We start from the raw sequence: 19,639 nt of genomic DNA on the forward strand, positions 1-19,639 counted from the left end.
AGATGGGGAGTACCCACTTGTCTGGAATGTGGGAGCGTCAAGGGAGCAGACCCCTACGTATTAACCATACAAGTCACATACAGTATTTCATAAATGATTGCGATGGGAATACCCATTAATGCAAATGGCTAAAGTATTTTTTTCATCAATCTTTGGATCAACTGGCGTGCATCTTCTATGGTATATGGTCAGGTATAGACACTCCCACTCCTCAACATTGCAAAACAAAGGAGGAAAAGTCATGGAGTTATGGAAATCATAAGACCAATAAATGTTAATGACATGCAAATGGTGAATAAATGGAAACAAAACTTTCAAAACATCTCGATTTATTAATTAGCGAACATAAGGGCCACATGCAGAAATGAACACACTTACACACTTTGCCATGTGATCAGTGAAGTTAATAGTGGTTGCCTGCAGAATTTCTGCCACTCTGAGTACACTTGGGCACCCAAATCATCAAGATCTGCTGCTGGCAGCTCTCTTTGAAAGCTGTTGACCAATGATGTCCCAGATGTGCTCAATGGAAGACAAGTCTGGAGATTATGTAGGCCATGGTAGAATACCATATTTACAGTAGTATGAGCAAATTCTCAGTACGGAAAAATGGCCATAGCACTGATTCCATGACCAAATCAATGCAACAGGGAGCTGTTAGTATTCCTGTAATAAGGACTAGAGGTGGTGAGGCATGGACCCAGCTTGGTTTCCTTGAGACTGTTTCGGGATTAGACAAATCTCTTCCTCAGTGCATGAATGTGGTCTCGGCCTATAGAAGGTAAACAGCTGCTCATATTTTTCCTTTCTTTTTAATACAATCCTTCACATTCCAGTTGATGTTATGTTGACCTATTTATAGTAATTTGGTAACAGACTTAGACTTTACTTATGTAAAAGCTCTCTATGATTCCAAATTATAGGACCTTGTCTGCAATTACTTTGTATCACATGGAGGGTTCAAATCCATCAATCCAAGTGCTGTTTTCAGCTTTTCCATAATGAACATTTGCCCCCAAAAGCAGAAAATCCTAAAAAAAAGAACAACATTGTTACAAATACCACACAAGTCAGCTTTGATTCAATGCTGTAAAGTGCAGCTCTGCTTAGTTACTGCTCATTAGAAGAAGCTCAGTAGCTCGCCAAGAAGTCAATACACGGGAGTCTGATGGCTATTACAGCAGGTAAAATGGTTAAATACTACAATCAGGATCATTGTATAGCCAAAACAGCACTTACATTACAACTAAAGGTGTAACATGGAGCCGAAGGGACACAGTGAAAATCACTAACAGTTCTCCGGGATAACATTTCTCCATGTCAAAGTGAGGAGACTTATACGCCATGCATTCTCCTCTGGGAAATTAAACAAGCAAATTGCCTCTTTAGAGAGGAAGATGACTAGAACTAGAAGTTATATGGCAAGGCTCGTTAAAGGGTAGATATTGACTTTTAGGATTGGTACTTCCAATAGGTGGCACTAGAGTTCCAGTCCTTTTCCTCTCTGAATAGGCAATTTGCACAACAATTCTCCCACATCATACATAGTAGCGGTCTCTTCTTCAAGGGCAGAGGCAGGAGCATAACAATAGTGGGTGCATATGGCTTTTAGGCCTAGCTAAGCCCAAGGCTTACAGTATATGAGAAATATGAGAAGACTAATAATATTTAAGATTGGTGATAATTGGGGGATTTTGCATTGAAAACCAAATGAATTTTGAGTTACACCACTGGCCAGAGGGAAAGACTGGATCACCTCTTGCTGATGGGCATGGGTGCAAACTTCTGCCGCTTCTGTAGCTTTTCCCGTGGTAAGGACTTTGTCCTCTGTTCAAATCCAAAACCCATTTGAGAATTATTTTATTATTTGAGCAAATCTAGAAGTTGTGCATCAGGCTTACCGTATATATTAGAATTTACTTAACTCCTTAAGAAAGAAGCAAATTTTTACTTAATGATGGGCATGGCATTTTTATACATTTTTTCTATCCACTCTCCTTATCTATAACTTTGATTTATCTTTTCTTTACATAACTATAGGAATCTCATTAATATTTGAGCATGAACGTGCTAGAAATAAGGACAAACCTGCTGCGGCTGTAGGACAACATCTGTTAGCTGCACTTTGTCTAGAAGTGGGAGCGGATAACCCTTGTTCAGAATCTCTGTGGGATCAGAAAAGACATCATTTTTCATTGTGTTATCTACATTAATACCTGGGCACCAATCAATCTTTTCATTTATATTAAAAGATTCATTAAGCAGAACGTTCGACTTCCCTAAGTTATAACCTTTATTAAAGATATTAAAATAGTTACAGAAGACAACAAGCCCAAATCATCAAAGGATTCATGGCATAATTCTACAGTAAAAGCTTTGAAAAGTTGCCAAAATTTTGTGACTTTTTACGTCTTCACACCAATTTTTCTCAAATCTGCCAAAATGGGTGGAATTGGGGCAAGACAGAGGCATGGTGGGGATGTGATAGAACAGCTTTTCTAATTCATGATGAGCTGTGGCTTTCCATAAGCCAGAAATCTAACTCTGGTCCCTGACTGGAGTCAGATTTCTGATGTGATGCACTCAGTCACATGCCGCTCAGCATGAATCAAAAGCATCTGACTCCATTACACTCCCTCATCAAGATCAGCGTGAACAACGCTAGTCTTGGTGAAATGTTCCAATGTAATTTTTCTTAAAACACTTTTATTTTCTGCCTTGCGATATTCGTTAACATTTCTTGCCACAAATTCTTCAAATTGCATACACGGTTCATGGATTTTGCACAAAATAAAAAAAAAATGCTGTCTATGTTTGCCTTTAACCTTTTTTTATAACTTTTTGATACAAAAGTCATATGTTCCACTAAATGTCTCAAAATTTGCACAAAAAATTATAGGTATACATAAAATAATTCCAGTTGGGGACTGGAGTACATTATGAACCTTTTTAAGAAGTTGCAATTGATAAATTGGCCAAAAACATTTGGAAACTCCAAACCACACCCATTACGATTGACACACGAAACCGAGTTTGAAAAAGACTCAAATTAAAACAATAATAATTCACAGATGAAAAAAAGGTAAAAATCTCCAAAAACGAGAAAAATAAATGCAAAAAGGAAGTGTATCAAAAAAAGTGCGCAGACACAGGATATAGACCTAACACCACTATGACTAATGACATCCCATTACACTTGTGATGAAAATACCCTCTAGTATCACAAAAAAAACTAAAAAACTAAAAAAAATTAAAACGAATGGTTCATCCCAAGTGAAGAGCGGATGTAGCAGGCCATAATTAGTTGAGCCATTGTGGTGTTGGGTCCCTATCCTCGTACCTACACACATTTTAGGTTAGATTTTAGCAAAGTCCAGTCTTCTGAATTGAATTTAGTGAATTGATTTTATCTGAGACTAGCTGCACTTCCATAGTGTTTATTAGTTATATAATAGGCAAAAACATTATTCTTTGCCTGCTTACAATCACTCACTAGGAGATAAAAAGTTATGGAGGATGAGTAATAAGCATCTAAAGAATAAATCTTGAAGATCTTAACTACTTACCGTTAACCTGAGGCAATAAGATGTGGGATAAATAATAGTTCACAGCCACATTCAATAATGTCACCTGCAACATAGTAAGACACATCATTACCAATTATTAATGAAGATTCCTTCTATCAAGTACTGCGCTGAGTGGACGGCTTTGATCAACATAAATGGTGAACCTGCAAGATCTTTGGAGTTACTGTATTTTCTGGCATATAAGACTACTTTTTAACCCCTGAAAATCTTCTCAAAAGTCAGGTATCGTCTTATACGCCAGGTGTCTTCTTATAGGGCAGGTGACGAGTAATCTGCGGTCGCCGCATATTGTGGGGGGAGCGACCCCAATGACGAGGTGAGGGGGCACCTCACTGGGAAGGTGTAAGTGAAGCAGAGGCAAAGAAGGAGATAATAGGATACAAGGGCGAGCCAGATTAGTGAAAGAGGAGTGTTTTTCTAGGCACAGCACCGCTCTCTCTCTTTTTTGTATAGCCCTGGCATCCCAGACGCTGACAGTTTGCTTCACTTACACCTTCCTGGTGAGGCGCTCCCTCACCTCGTCATCGGGACCACTCCCCCCACAATATGCGGCGACCGCAAATTGCTCCGCACCCACCCTATAAGACGACACCCGGCATATAAGACAACCCCCGACTTTTGAGAAGATTTTATATTTTAACTGGAAAAGTTGGGGGTCGTCTTATACGCCCAGTCGTCTTATACGCCGGAAAATACGGTACCTACTATAGGATTGATCATTACCATTCAAAAAAATTGCTAATAGGCAATTTTCTAATAAAAGTTTTAAGATAGTTGGAAAAGCAGAACTCACATTGAAGTACCGTATATGCTCGCCATTTAACACCAATTTTTTCGGCATCTTGTATGCAATCGACATGAATAGTGGAGTAAATACTGAACCTTACTAACAGTTCTGATGGTTGTCATTAAAACTATTGACAAGCTGTGGACAGACACATCCCAACATCATTTGCCTTGTGTAAAAACTGCTCTTCACCAAACAGAAATCACCCAAGCTTGTGCTCTGCCAGCATGGAAGTCTGAAGATATACATGAAGTAAAAATACAGGCTGGATGAGCGCTGCAAAGGAGCTGAAGATCCAAGGAGGTAAGTATATAAAAGTTAGAACTACACGTTTCGGGGCCGATCAGGTTTATAAAACAGAAAATTATACCTTTATATAGGTCACAAAATGATGTAACAGGCTAAATACAGTGCTGCTCATCGTTATTGGCACACCTTCCTTTTTTCATATACTTTACAATATCTTCAGAAAAAGATGGAAATGTACAAAAGTTATATCCTCAGGATATTTTAATTAGTGGTCCAAAGTGATACAACAATAAAACATTGTTTTTCAACTTACACGCTACAATTTCCAAGAAGAAACAGCATGTGCAACAATAAAAGGCACCCCTAATTAACCCCTTCACGACATGCACCGTACTAGTACTGCGCATGCCGTGAATCCCCCTTTGATGTGGGCTCCGGCGGTGAGCCCACATCAAAGTCGCGACATGTCAGCTGTTTTGTACAGCTGACATGTGCACGCAATAGCGGCGGGTGAAATCGCTATTCACCCGCCGCTATTAACCTGTTAAATGCCGCTGTCAAACACAGACAGCGGCATTTAACTACCGCTTCCGGCCGGGCGGCCGGATATGACGTCATCGCCGACCCCCGTCACATGATCGGGGGTCGGCGATGCATCAGGAAGGTAACCATAGAGGTCCTTGAGACCTCTATGGTTACTGATGCAGGTCTGCTGTGAGCGCCCCCTGTGGTCGGCGCTCACAGCACACCTGCATTTCTACTACATAGCAGCGATCTGATGATCGCTGCTATGTAGCAGAGCCGATCAGGCTATGCCAGCTTCTAGCCTCCCATGGAGGCTATTGAAGCATGGCACAAGTAAAAAAAAAATGTTTTTAAAAATATGAAAAAAATATAAAAAATATAAAAGTTTAAATCACCCCCCTTTCGCCCCATCCTAAATAAAACAATAAAAAAAACCAAACCTACACGTATTTGGTATCGCCGTGTTCAGAATCGCCCGATCTATCAATTAAAAAAAGCATTAACCTGATCGCTAAACGGCGTAGCGAGAAAAAAATCCGAAACGCCAGAATTACATTTTTTTGGTCGCCGCGACATTGCATTAAAATGCAATAACGGGCGATCAAAAGAACGTATCTGCGCAAAAATGGTACCATTAAAAACATCAGCTCGGCACGCAAAAAATAAGCCCTCACCCGACCCCAGATCACAGAAAATGGAGACGCTACGGGTATCGGAAAATGGCACTTTTTTTTTTTTTTAGCAAAGTTTGGAATTTTTTTTCACCACTTAGATAAAAAATAACCTAGTCATGTTAGATGTCTATGAACTCGTAATGACCTGGAGAATCATAATGGCAGGTTAGTTTTAGCATTTAGTGAACCTAGCAAAAAAGCCAAACAAAAAACAAGTGTGGGATTGCACTTTTTTTGCAATTTCACCGCACTTGGAATTTTTTTCCCGTTTTCTAGTAAAAGACATGGTAAAACCAATAGTGTTGTTCAAAAGTACAACTTGTCCCGCAAAAAATAAGCCCTCACATGACCATATTGACGGAAAAATAAAAAAGTTATGGCTCAGGGAAGGAGGGAAGTGAAAAACGAAAACGTAAAAATGAAAAAGGGCCGCGACTTGAAGGGGTTAATACTTGGTTACAAACCCTTTGGCATTGATGACAGCCTCCAAACGTTTCTTGTAGCCATCTATAAGCTCCTTGCACATCTCAGCTTGTATTTTCTTCCACACTTCCATTAAAATGTGTTGGAGTTCTTGAATGTTTGCAGGGTTCTTTTTCCCAATGGCAGATTTTTGCTCACCTCAAAGATTTTCAATGGAATGGAATTCAAGTCAGGACTCATTACAGGCTATTTAAAACAGTCAATTTTTTTCTTCAACGATTCCTGTGTACTTTTGGATATGTGCTTTAGGTCATTGTCTTGCTGGAGACTCAAACCAAGTTTTCTTACACTTGCTAGGACATTTTGCTCTAAAATCTCTTGAGAATTCTCTGATTTCATGATTCCTGTGATACAGTCAAGGCCTCCAGTAAAAGACGCAGGAAATCAACCCCACAGCATTATGGATATTTCCCCATGCTTAACTGTTGGTATGGTGTTCTTTTCCTTGTAACCTTCAGTGCTCCGTCTGTAAGCAAACTGTTGCTTTGTATTGCCAAAAAGCTCTATTTTTGTTTCATCTGTCCACAGACCATTTTCCCAGAAGGATTGTGGTTTGTCAAGGTACTCTTTGGCAAAGATCAGTCGTTCCTTTTTATGTCTTTTCTTCAGCAAAGGTTTCTTCCTTGGCCTCGCCCATAAAGCTCTGTTTAGTTTAGTGTGCGGCATTTGGTACTTGTGTGACCCCAGACTGTGGTGTTTTTTCCACCATTCACACCAATCTTCGAAGACATCTCTTGTCAATTTTCCTCTTTCCCCCATGTCCATGGAGGTTCTTGATGGTTCCATGGTTTGCAAACTTCTTAATAACATTGCGCACTGTTAAACTGGGATACCAAGGTCTTTGGAGATGGCCTTGTACCCATTGGAAGTCTTGTGTTTGCTAATAATAGCAGTTCAGATGCCCTCAGACAGCTCCTTCATCTTCACCATTGTGACAAAGAAACAAGGCCTACCATGTGGCTTTTTAAAATACTAAAGTCATCATTCATTGGCTAATTCATGTCACATGGGCACACACAATTAATCACAGGTGATTCTCAGTTATGATTTACCACAGGTGAGTCAAAATGTGTTTCATACTAATTTAATGTAAAGGGTGCCAATACCAGTGTCATAGCAAGCTTTAGGTTTTTCTATTTTTCCCTCCCATTGTTTTTTTGTTTTAAACTGTTGTTTACCATTTGCTTTTTTGTATTACTATTTCACTTGATTCATTTTTTTCAGGAGATATTCCACAACATGTACTTAAAATTCATGGGTATCAATAACGATGAGCATGACTATGTACAGTCATGCTCATCGTTATTGATACCCATGAATTTTAAGTACATGTTGTGGAATATCTCCTGAAAAAAATGAATCAAGTGGTCAAAATTGTTGGTACCCTTAGTTTAATGACAGAAAAACCCACAATGGTCACAGAAATAACTTGAATCTCACAAAAGTAATAATAAATAAAAGATCTATGCAAATGAACACATGAAAGTCAGACATTGCTTTTCAACCATGCTTCCACAGTATTTAAAAAAAATAAATCTCATGAAATAGGCCTGGACAGAAATGATGATACCCCTAACTAAATATTTTGTTGCAAAACCCTTTAAGGCAATCACTGCAATCAAACGATCCCTGTAACTGTCAATGAGACTTCTGCACCTCTCGACAGGTATTTTGGCCAACTTCTCAGCAGCAAACTGCTCCAGTTGTCTCGTGTTTGAAAGTTGCCTTTTCTAGACGGTATGTTTCAGCTTTTTCCAATGATGCTCAATAGGATTTAGGTCAGGGCTCATAGAAGGCCACTTCAGAATAGTCCAATATTTTCCTCTTAGCCATTCTTGGGTATTTTTAGCTGTGTATTTTGGGTCATTATCCTGTTGCAAGACCCATGACATGCGACTCAGACCAGTCTTTCTGACACTGGGCAGCACCTTTCTCTCTAGAATCCCTTAATAGTCTTGAGATTTCATAGTACCCTGCACAGATTTTAGACACCCTGTGCCAGATGGAGCAAAACAGCCCCAGAACTTAATAGAGCCTCCTCCATGTTTCACAATAGGGGGAGTGCTCTTTTCATGATATGCTTCATTTTTATGTCTGTGAACATAGAGCTGATGTGCTTTGCCAAAAAGTTCCATTTTTGTCCCATCTGTCCATAGGACATTCTCCCAGAAGCTTTGTGACTTGTCATTACGTAGTTTGGCGAATTCCAGTCTGGCTTTTTTATGTTTTCTTTTCAACAATGGTGTCCTCCATGGTTGTCTCCCATGAAGTCCACTTTGGCTCATACAATGACGGATGGTATGATCTGACACTGATTTTCCTTGAGCTTGAAGTTCACCTTTAATCTGTTTATAAGTTTTCCTGGGCTCTTTTGTTACCATTCGTATTATCCCTCTCTTTAATTTGTCATCAATTTTCCTCCTGCGGCCCCGTCCAGGGAGGTTGGCTACAGTCCCATGGATCTTAAATTTCTGAATAGTATGTGCAACTGTAGTCTCAGGAATATCAAGCTGCTTGGAGATGGTCTTGTAACTTTTACCTTTAACATGTTTGTCTATAATTTTCTTTTTAATCTCCTGAGACAACTCTTTCCTTCGCTTCCTCTGGTCCATGTTGAGTGTGATACCCACCAAGTCACCAAACAGCACAGTGAGTATCTGTAGCCCTATATACAGGCCCACTCACTGATTCCAAGATTGTACACACCTGTAAAATTAGTTAGAGGACACACCTTGATTTATCATGTCCCTTTTGCCACATTATTTTCAGGGGTACCATCATTTCTGTCCAGGCCTATTTCATGAGTTTTATTTTTTTTTCTTAAATTCTGCGGAAGCATGGTTGAAAAACAATGTCTGACTTTCATTTGTTCATTTTCATAGATCTTTTACTTACTTTTGTCACATTCAAGTTATTTATGTTACCATTGTGGTTTTTTCTGTCATTATATGAGGGGTACCAACAATTTGGACCATGTGTGCAGCATGAAAATATTTAATATTGCACAACCCAAAATAATCCCGATTTTGGGTACAGATTTTAGGAACGGCTGGAAGAGATGGGTGGGACTGGTTGTCCCCATCCTCCAATCCAGGAGGTGAAGCTGGTGTTAAAGGGCAACTGAACTGCTCCATAAGGGTTTGTATGCAAAAAGAGGAAAGAACTGTTATTTATGTGCTTGCTAGTCTTTGCTAGAAGCTGATTGAAAGTGGTTGTTAAGCTGAATATGAATATATTTATACATGTAAAACAAATCATCATAAAAAGTAAATACTTGATGTATACTTACAGAGAAGGGTCCAACATCAGAGTGTTTGAGATCCATTTGTATTCTAGAAACAAAACAAAAGAAGATATTTGCATCAAGATCATTCCTGACAATTAGTATAAAAGCAAAATTGAACAAAGCTAACCCGAAAGTAATTTTCTGTACTTCAATGTTTGTCAATTCCTGCCCCCACAATCACTATCAAGTTGTGGGTTTAGGCGGATCTAACTACTTAATATCTTGTCCTGTGCAAAAACTGACTTGGCTCTGAACTGTAGTATTCAACCATGAACAGTAAAATATGGTAGGGTGCATAAAGCCACTTTTAAGATCTTCTTATTAGTCAAAAATAACTGAATGACATTACTGCCACTTAGGCTGGTTTCACATTGGCGTTTTTTCGGGTGCGTTTTTGCGGTAAAAAACGCAAAAAAAACGCATGGTGAAAAAACGCATGTAAACGCGTGTAAACGCTGCGTTTTTTTGATGCATGCGTTTTTGCATGTGGTGAAAAAAACGCGGCGTTTTACCGCGTTTACATGCGTTTTTTCATGCGTTTGCGTTTTTTAAACGCATGCAGAAAAATGTGTGACAACTGCCAATCATCAAAATAAAGTAAAAAACCCACTATAAACAGAAATAGTTAGGGTTAGGGGTAGGGGTAGGGTTAGGGGTAGGGATCATAACCCTAACCCTAAAGGGATCCTACCCCTAACCCTACCCCTAACCCTAACCCTAAGGGATCCTACCCCTAACCCTACCCCTAACCCTAACCCTACCCCTAACCCTACCCCTAACCCTAACCCTAAGGGATCCTACCCCTAACCCTACCCCTAACCCTAACCCTACCCCTAACCCTAACCCTAAGGGATCCTAACCCTAACCCTACCCCTAACCCTACCCCTAACCCTACCCCTAACCCTAAGGGATCCTAACCCTACCCCTAACCCTAACCCTACCCCTAACCCTAACCATAAAGGGATTAGGGTTAGGGTTAGGATCCCTTAGGGTTAGGGGTAGGGTTAGGGTTAGGGTTAGGGGTAGGGTTAGGGGTAGGGTTAGGGTTAGGATCCCTTAGGGTTAGGGGTAGGGTTAGGGTTAGGGGTAGGGTTAGGGGTAGGGTTAGGGTTTGGATCCCTTAGGGTTAGGGGTAGGGTTAGGGTTAGGGGTAGGGTTAGGGGTAGGGTTAGGGGTAGGGTTAGGTTCCCTTTATCACCTTTATGCTGGGGGGTGGCATATCAGTGTGTTTTCTGGTTTTTTAATAAAAAAACGCATGCGTTTTTTACTGCAAAAAACGCATGCACCAAAAAACGCATGCGTCCCCATTGACTCCAATGTATTTTTTGACCCAAAAAAAACGCATGAAAACGCATGCGGTTTTTTTTGGTCCAAAAAACGCTTCTAAAAATACTACAAGTAGCATTTCAGAAAATGAACGCATGCAGTAAAAAAACGCATGCGTCAAAAAACGCGACCAAACGCGTACACAAAAAACGCATGCGTTTTCAATGTTAAAGATAGGAAAAAAAAACGCATGCGTTTTTTTGAAAAAAAACGCTGCAGACAAAAACGCAAGTGTGAAACCACCCTTACTCCGCAGCTACACATACTGTCCTCTTCCTGCCGCATTGTGGCACACACTTATTTATGATCTCCAGCTGCACAATGCATGAGAGGCAGGTTGTGGTAGAAGGTAGCCTCTCAGATACCCACTTTGTAGTATTTTTAAAAGCCACCTGCATTTTACTGCAAATTACACAGTTTTGCAATAAAGTTATTGGTCGTGTGGCTTTTATAGCGATAGAAAACACATTGCAAAATGGTGGTGGTTCAATGTAAAATACAGTGGGGCAAAAAAGTATTTAGTCAGTCAGCAATAATGCAAGTTCCACCACTTAAAAAGATGAGAGGCGTCTGTAATTTACATCATAGGTAGACCTCAACTATGGGAGACAAACTGAGAAATAAAAAGCCAGAAAATCACATTGTCTGTTTTTTTAACAATTTTTTTGCATATTATGGTGGAAAATAAGTATTTGCCGTAAATGCCATAAAAGTGATATAACTATATTTTTTATGCATCAGGAATTGCAAGAGATGTTTTTTTTGCAGTCATATCCTTAAAATTGACCTGTCAGGAGTATTGAGGTTGAGAATATTGTTAAACCCAATCTCATAATGAACAAAGCTTTACTAAATCCAAGCTCACAGTCACCCATGGCTCAGGGTAAGACATGATACCTTATCACTGTTCCGTGTTAAGCCATTGTATGCATACCACATTCATCTGAACTCAGTACATACCTGCTAAGCTCTAAATTGCCAACAATTCTTCCTGAGTTTACAGCTACTTTTGCAAGAGCAGTGGTCGTCTAAGGAAGGAATATGAAAATCATGCATCATAATCTCAAAAGAGGAATAGTACTCAGACTACATACCAGTAATAGCACAAAAGCCATCCCACCGTGTCAAGGTAACTCTGATAGGGACAGCCCTACACTGTCTAATATTAAAACCTTACCATGTGTCAATGTTGACTTCAGTGTGAATAAGGGCAGACAAAAGTACTGTGCCCAACCAGTGAAACACCAGACTGGGGAAGCCTTATATTTAGTCTCTAGCTCAGAAACAGGAAGGCCACAAGTCCAGTCCTTTTGTCTGCCCTTATTCACACTGAAGTTAACATTGAAACATGGTAAGGTTTTAATATTAGACAGTGTAGGACTGTCCCTATCAAAGTTACCTTGACGCGGTGGGATGGCTTTTGTGCTATTTTTTGATCAAAAAACAGTATTGCTAAAAACTCTGTGTTATTTAAATGCACTTTTGCTTTTTTACTTAGTTACATCAGGGTTTTCGCTTACTTTTTTCTCTTGTAGGTTTTAATGTTTTGTGGCCAATGTGAACATGCGTTTAACCTCTGCATGTGCACCAACTCAAGTTAAGCTCAATATTTGTGTTTTTTTTCTGTATTGTTGCATTCTGTGCAAGCCGGGGTGTGGCCTCCCTGTTTCTGAGCTAGATACTATATATAAGGCTTTCCCAGTCAGGTGTTTCACTGGTTGGGCCAAGTCCTTTTGTCTGTCCTTATTCACACTGAAGTCAACATTGACACATGGTAAGGTTTTAATATTAGACAGTGTAGGACTGTCCCTATCAGTGTTACCTTGACGCGGTGGGATGGCTTTTGTGCTATTTTTTATCAAAAAACAGTATTACTAAAAACTCTGTGTTATTTAAATGCACTTTTGCTTTTTTACTTAGTTACATCAGGGTTTTCGCTTACTTTTTTCTCTTGTAGGTTTTAATACATGCCAGTAATGTAGACCACCTCATGGTCAAAGGTCTGGACACAACACAACTGCAGGAGGATAAGCATACAGGTCTTTCATGGGGTTGTTCAGTTCATAACTTTGGATGACCTATCCCTAGGATAGGTCAGCAATATCACATCATTGGACGTACAGACACCTAGCAAACCTATTGATCAACAGTTCACAGCTCTGGAGCCAGTTGGATGTTAAAAATGTGGTAAAAGCACTGCATTTTTGGTATAATTTTGGGAAGTCACATCAATAACCTAAGACATGAATGTGATGTGTAAATAAACCATTATCATTGATAACAGAAATTAAATAATATAAGTGATGTTATATTGGATAATGATACAAATATCTTATTACAAACCCAACATACTAAGGGAATGTTCCCCACAGTACAATGGCTACTTATTAGAAGGGTCATGTGACACAATTAGATGATCACAAAGTATCTACCTGCTGGGACCCTAGCAATCTGTTCAGTTGAAATCTGGCAATGAATGTTTAGTTTCCCTGCAGCATTACCACAGGAGAGTTAAAAAACTACACAGTACCCTTTCAAAGGGAACCTGTCACAAGATTCATGCGGCCTAACCAAGATTGCAGCTAGATGTATATTTCCCTGAAATGCACAATGGTGAACCCGTTAGCTACCTGAAATGGCACAGGCAGTAGCCAGCTGGGGACCACACCAGACTAGTCGGGTATCTCCCTTTTTTTCCAGGATGGCTTTTTCAGGCTCTAAAGTAGTGGTTCCCAAACTCAAGTCCTCACAACACGTCAACATTTCATGTTTTCAGACTCCTTAGTATTTCACAGGTGATGGAATTGTTATTAAGGCATCAGAAATTCCCACAGGTCCTCTCACCTGTGCAATACTAAGGAAATCCTGAAAACATGATCTATTGGGGGACAGTTTGAGAAACATGGGTCTAAGGTCACATCTTGCCAGCTCACTGATCTCATAATAAATCGTCTCCCTTGTGTTGGGTGCATGGTTCCATAAACATGGAGTTTGTTTAGGAAGAGATCATGGCAATGCTATGTTTATGACCAGAAGGTCAGACTTTTAATTCTGGAGATTGCTTTTTTACTTTATCTATGTTCTGTAAATAAACAAAAGTTTGATAGTCTGGAATAGAAGTGCTGGAATTCACCTCATCCTTTTACATACTCTTGCTCATGCTCCCCATGGATCCAATGACAGGTTCCCTTTCAATTAATGGGCTGTTGTATAATGCAGAACTAAACCCTCTTTTTAACCACCCTCCAATCTAGTCATGAAAACTGACAGTTACTAAGAAGAGTTTATAAAATGTGTTTGGACTTGGAATTGGATTTTAACAATTCAAATAATTATGTATCTTAACCTGACAATCTAGTATTTCAGAACTTAACCTACTAGGTTTAAAAGGAAGACAGGAGCCAGGGAAGAGTTCGGTAAGATGACATAGGCCTGGATATCTAGTTTTGGTGAAATAGTCACATTTCCTGGCTTGATATCCAATGATGGAGCTGATGTGGATGAGATCTGCAGTTTCATGAGCATATCTGGATACATCTTTGATAACTGTATACAAAAAACAGATGAGACTGAGAAAATAATTGTGCTGAACCAGTGTGTCAAATAGATATGGACATTTTTTTAAGTTTGTTACCTGAGGGATCAGCACCCCAAATGAAGAGGTGTTCAGTCGAATGTTGAATTCCTTCGGAATCTATGATGGAGACAAAGCCTGAATATTCGCTAACATAACTAATAATAACTTAAAGGCAATAAAAAGAAGTTTACTATCGTGATCAACTCTAAGTTTAGTGCTATGTACACTGTATACACTAATATGCCATACCTTCCATGTAGGAATATAAATAATATTGTTCCTCCATTAACGGTCATGTCTGTGGGGAAGACTGTACCAACAAGTGTTGCAGGAGAACTTGCCAGTGGCACAAAATCATGTCCCCCAGACACTTGAGTTGAGATCCCTTTTACTAACCAGTTTATCTTTGGGATACACATTGTAGTGATGAAATGAAGTGTTACAACTTGGTTTAAAATATTGTAGAAGCAATTTTTCTTAGTAATTAGAGCTCCTTTTAAAAAAAAACATAGAATATTAAGGAATTTAAAATCTGTCATAAAAATGTTTGGCTTTCATAGGTTTTGGAGAGATTTTACTAGATGATGTTTTTTGGAAAGGTTTTATTTTATATGATTTTTAAACAAATATTTTCTATTAGGGTTTTTCCCTTCATAACCCCATATTACAAACCAAGATACATGTTAGTATGGTACCTGACAGAGGACAATGGACTTTTACTGGGCAGTATGGATCAGAAACCATAAAAAGCTAGTTGAAAAGTTACAGGCAGAAATTATATTTAAAATAAATATCATTAAGAAATCGGAATGCGAAATGTATTTGTTTAACCCCTTCATCACCCAGCCTGTTTTCATCTTCCTGACCACGCAAAATTTTACAATTTTTGACCAGTGTCAATTTATGTAATAACAACTCTGCAATGCTTCAACAAATCCCAGTGATTCTGAAATGGTTTTTTTCGTGACACATTGTACTTTGTTAGTGGTAAATTTAGAATTTGTGAAAATATTGGAAATTTGGTGAAAAATTGGAAAACTTTGCAATTTTCAAACTTTAAATTTTTATATCCTTAAGCCGGTTAGTCATGCTATACAAAATAATTTATAAATAACATTTGCCACCTGTCTACTTTACAATTCTGCATCATTTTTTAAACATTTTTTTTTGTTACGAAGTTAGAAGGGTTAAAAGTTGACCAGCAATTTCTCATGTTTCCAACAAAATTTAGAAAACCATTTTCTGGGGATTTACTGTAGTACATAATTTTCTATACGCTTACGCATTTAAGGCAGCTATCTTCAATATAATTCATGCTCCTAACCTGGCGTCCCTCTGCATCGTCCTGTAAAGGACTGAAGACTTTCCTCCTGGCCTCCTGATGAACCTGATATCTCACAGGGAAAACACGTCAAGGCGGTAACATGGTTTTGTAAAAATGTACTCCTTGGAGGTATTTTCTATCTATGACCATATACCCTATGCTGTCCTGTTTCTTATTCCCATAGTGCTATCAATAGGCTAAGAAATTATGAATGATTATTTTGCCTTTTCTAGTCTTATTATGGAATATTAAGGCTTAGCCTACGTTGAGCTGAGGCGCCATTGCACAATTTTAGGGTGCCAACTTCCGTGGCTCAGGTGGGGCTACTAAGAATTATGGTCTTAAAGGGGTACTGTAGGTGCGCTTTCCCCTTACTGACCTATTTTTTTAGGGGCTCCTCTTTTTCTCTCTCATTATATGTATAGTTTAGTGGTATTATTTTGGTGTTTTTTAATGAGTCTAACTTCTTATTTTTAAGGAGGCAATATTTTTGTTTCTATATATTTTTATATATCCTTATTTTGTTTATCTTATGTTTTCTGTGAATTTATGTTTATATAGAAAGAGCATGTGAAATCCACATCGTCCAATTGAAAACTGCGTTCTTATGTGCAGTGTTTTTCAACTGGAGGACAAGTCCAGTACACTATCAAGTGCAGGAGGTCACCCCGCAATACTAATATAATAGTGGGTGCCATAAATTCATGTCCCCATAACATTTCTTAAAGGAATTATCCTAAGAAATGTATAATTTATCTAGTGGAGAGGTTATAAGTGCTTGGTTGAGGTCCAACAGCTGGAAACTCCAGAAATCCAAAGTCACGTGTGTGGAGTGGTAGAGCGCAAGTGTGATCACTTCTCTATTCACTTCGGCGGGATTAATGAAATAGCAATTTCTGTCAGTCACATAAACAGAATGCAACAGCTGTCATGAATGCGCACCACCGCTCCATTCACACTGGAGAATTCGGGACCTCATTCTTGGGATTAGAGGTAGTCAGACCACCAATCCTACACATAAATTAATTTAGTGATTAGGAAACAGAATAGGCCAATATTTGGCTGCTACTGTTTCTCAGAAGGGTTTACCCTTAGACCTCTCATGAACCACCAGTTTCCAAATAAATTTATGTTATCCTGGACTTACCATGCTGTCAGTGACATTGAAGACGAGTTTTCCAGCAGAATAGTAGACAAAACCAGCCGTGTTAAACAAATAATCTGAGACTCCAAAGTAAATCATGAGGCTATGGTCAGCAGGTAAGGTCAGGGTCGGTGGTGAGAAAGGAGGAGGAACGCGATGGGACAACTCAAAAAATTCCCCCTGTAGACACAGAGTAAGGTATTATTACTTAGTCACGACATAGGAATATGTGCACATGAAAACTCATTTACTTATGCACATAGCATAAACTGGTTATTAGTGTTCTGTACATTATGGTTTTCTCTGTAAATTTGCTCTCTCCTGAAAGGAAAGAAAATTACCTAGCTAAAGCCACCCATGAAGGCCTTGTAACTGTAAGGCAAAGAGTTAATACGCTTTTTTTCCCATTCAGAATTGCTAAAAAGACTCCATTATTATTATTATTATTATTATTTATTTATATAGCACTATTGATTCCATGGTGCTGTACATGAGACTGGGTTATATATAAATTACAGATATCAGTAAGCAAACTAACAAATACAGACTGATACAGAGGGGCGAGGACCCTGCCCTTACGGGCTTACATACAGGATTATGGGGAAGGAGACAGTAGGTCCATACTGGTCTCTTTAAGAAAACCCAATTACCGTACTCCGAATGTGCAAACACACCAAAGCAGAGTGCAAGATTTGTTAGCCTACAATTTGCCGAATTCCTTTAAAGACACTAATGTCTTAAAGATGTCTGTGTACGATTAAGCACTGCAATGTGCTATGATGTTTACGGTTATAAATTAAGTGTACAAATCTGCGAAAACATCTTTAATTGTGCATTTAATAAATGGTGGTCAATGGTGTTTTTTTATAACAATTTTAGCAAAATCATGGAAAAAGCCTTAATAATGCTGCAATGAAATATGCTGTAAATATAATTTATTAATATGTATCAAACAAGTTACAGCATATTACATCTACTATATAATTGTCTAAGGGTCACTTCCGTCTTTCTGTCTGTCTGTCTTTCTGTCTGTCATGGAAATCCCAAGTCGCTGATTGGTCGCGGCAAAACGGCCACGACCAATCAGCGACGGGCACAGTCTGGAGGCGAAATGGCCGCTCCTTACTCCCTGCAGTCAGTGCCCCCTCCATACTCCCCTCCAGTCAGCGCTCACACAGGGTTAATGGCAGCATTAACGAACCGCGTTATGCCGCAGTGTAACGCAGTCCGTTAACGCTGCTCTTAACCCTGTGTGACCAACTTTTTACTATTGATGCTGCCTATGCACCATCAATAGTAAAAGATCTAATGTTAAAAATAAGAAAAAAAATAAAAAATCATTATATTCTCACCTTCCGGCGCCTTTCTCCCTCCTCGCGACGCTCCGGTGACCGGTCCATGCATTGCAGTCTCGCGAGATGATGACGTAGCGGTCTTGCTAGACCGCTACGTCATCATCTCGCGAGACCGCAATGCACTCTTGGGACCGGAGCGTCGCGAGGATCATCGGTAAATGCCTCGGCTGGATCCGGGGGGGGCGACGGAAGGTGAGTATATAACTATTTTTTATTTTAATTCTTTTTTTTAACAGGAATATGGTGCCCACATTGCTATATACTATGTGGGCTGTGTTAGATACTGTGTGGGCTGTGTTATATACTACATCTCTGTGCTATATACTATGTGGGCTGTGCTATATACTACATGGCTGTGGTATATACTGTATTACGTGGCTGGGCAATATACTACATCGCTGTGCTCTATACTACGTGGCCTGTGTTATATACTGCATGGGCAGTGTTATATACTACGTCTCTGTGCTATATACTACGTGGCTGTGTAATATACTACGTCTCTGTGCAATATACTGCGTGTCTGTGCTATATACTACGTGTCTGTGCTATATACTACATGGCTGAGCAATATACTACTTGGCTGGGCAATATACTACGTGGCTGGGCAATATACTACTTGGCTGGGCAATATACTACGTGGCTGGGCAATATACTATGTGGCTGAGCAATATACTACTTGGCTGGGCAATATACTACGTGGCTGGGCAATATACTACGTGGCTGGGCAATATACTATGTGTCTGTGCTATATACTACATGGCTGGCCAATATACTATGTAGCTGGGCAATATACTACGTGGCTGGGCAATATACTATGTGTCTGTGCTATTTACTATGTGGGCTGTGCTATATACAGTACTACGTGACTGGGTAATATACTACGTGGCTGTGCTATATACTACGTGGCTGTGCTATATACTACATGGCTGTGCTATATACTACCTGGGCTATGTTATATACTATGTGGGCTGTGTTATACGCTACTTGGCTGTGCGATATTTCTCTGCTGTATCTGCACATTATGAATCGTGGTATGTGTTAAAGAGGGGGACCCACTGAGACTCTTTCCCCGGGGCCTTCTAAAACTTGGACCTGGAGCCGGCCCTGGTTTCACTGATTGGTCATGCCCGGCCGCGAACAATCAGCGACAGGCGCAAATTGGTGCGGAATTTGAACCACGCTTCGCTAATTGGTTGCGGCCGGCCAGCCGAATCCTGTGTATAAATTGCATTATTCTGAAAACTTCATAAATAAACTACATACATATTCTAGAATACCCGATGTGTTAGAATCGGGCCACCATCTAGTTAAAGTAATATTAA

The 19,639-nt window shown here is 39.5% G+C and overlaps 1 protein-coding gene across 1 annotated transcript in view; it reads right to left on the minus strand.

Annotated features, from left to right (window-relative positions):
- Nucleotides 1-312: 312 nt before the first annotated feature.
- The window catches only part of LOC138665096 (bactericidal permeability-increasing protein-like), an 83,389-nt gene continuing 64,062 nt past the window's right edge, over nucleotides 313-19,639 (minus strand). The window contains exons 8-15 of the mRNA XM_069752272.1: nucleotides 16,966-17,142; nucleotides 14,552-14,611; nucleotides 14,296-14,463; nucleotides 11,878-11,945; nucleotides 9,595-9,637; nucleotides 3,567-3,630; nucleotides 2,089-2,165; nucleotides 313-1,031 (exon numbers count right to left, since the gene is read on the minus strand). Coding sequence (XP_069608373.1) covers nucleotides 948-1,031; nucleotides 2,089-2,165; nucleotides 3,567-3,630; nucleotides 9,595-9,637; nucleotides 11,878-11,945; nucleotides 14,296-14,463; nucleotides 14,552-14,611; nucleotides 16,966-17,142 — 741 coding nt within the window. The 3' untranslated portion in view covers nucleotides 313-947. The remainder of the gene's footprint in view (nucleotides 1,032-2,088; nucleotides 2,166-3,566; nucleotides 3,631-9,594; nucleotides 9,638-11,877; nucleotides 11,946-14,295; nucleotides 14,464-14,551; nucleotides 14,612-16,965; nucleotides 17,143-19,639) is intronic.

Source organism: Ranitomeya imitator, chromosome 2 (genome assembly GCF_032444005.1).
Source record: "Ranitomeya imitator isolate aRanImi1 chromosome 2, aRanImi1.pri, whole genome shotgun sequence".
In the NCBI taxonomy this organism is placed as follows: Eukaryota; Metazoa; Chordata; class Amphibia; order Anura; family Dendrobatidae; genus Ranitomeya; species Ranitomeya imitator.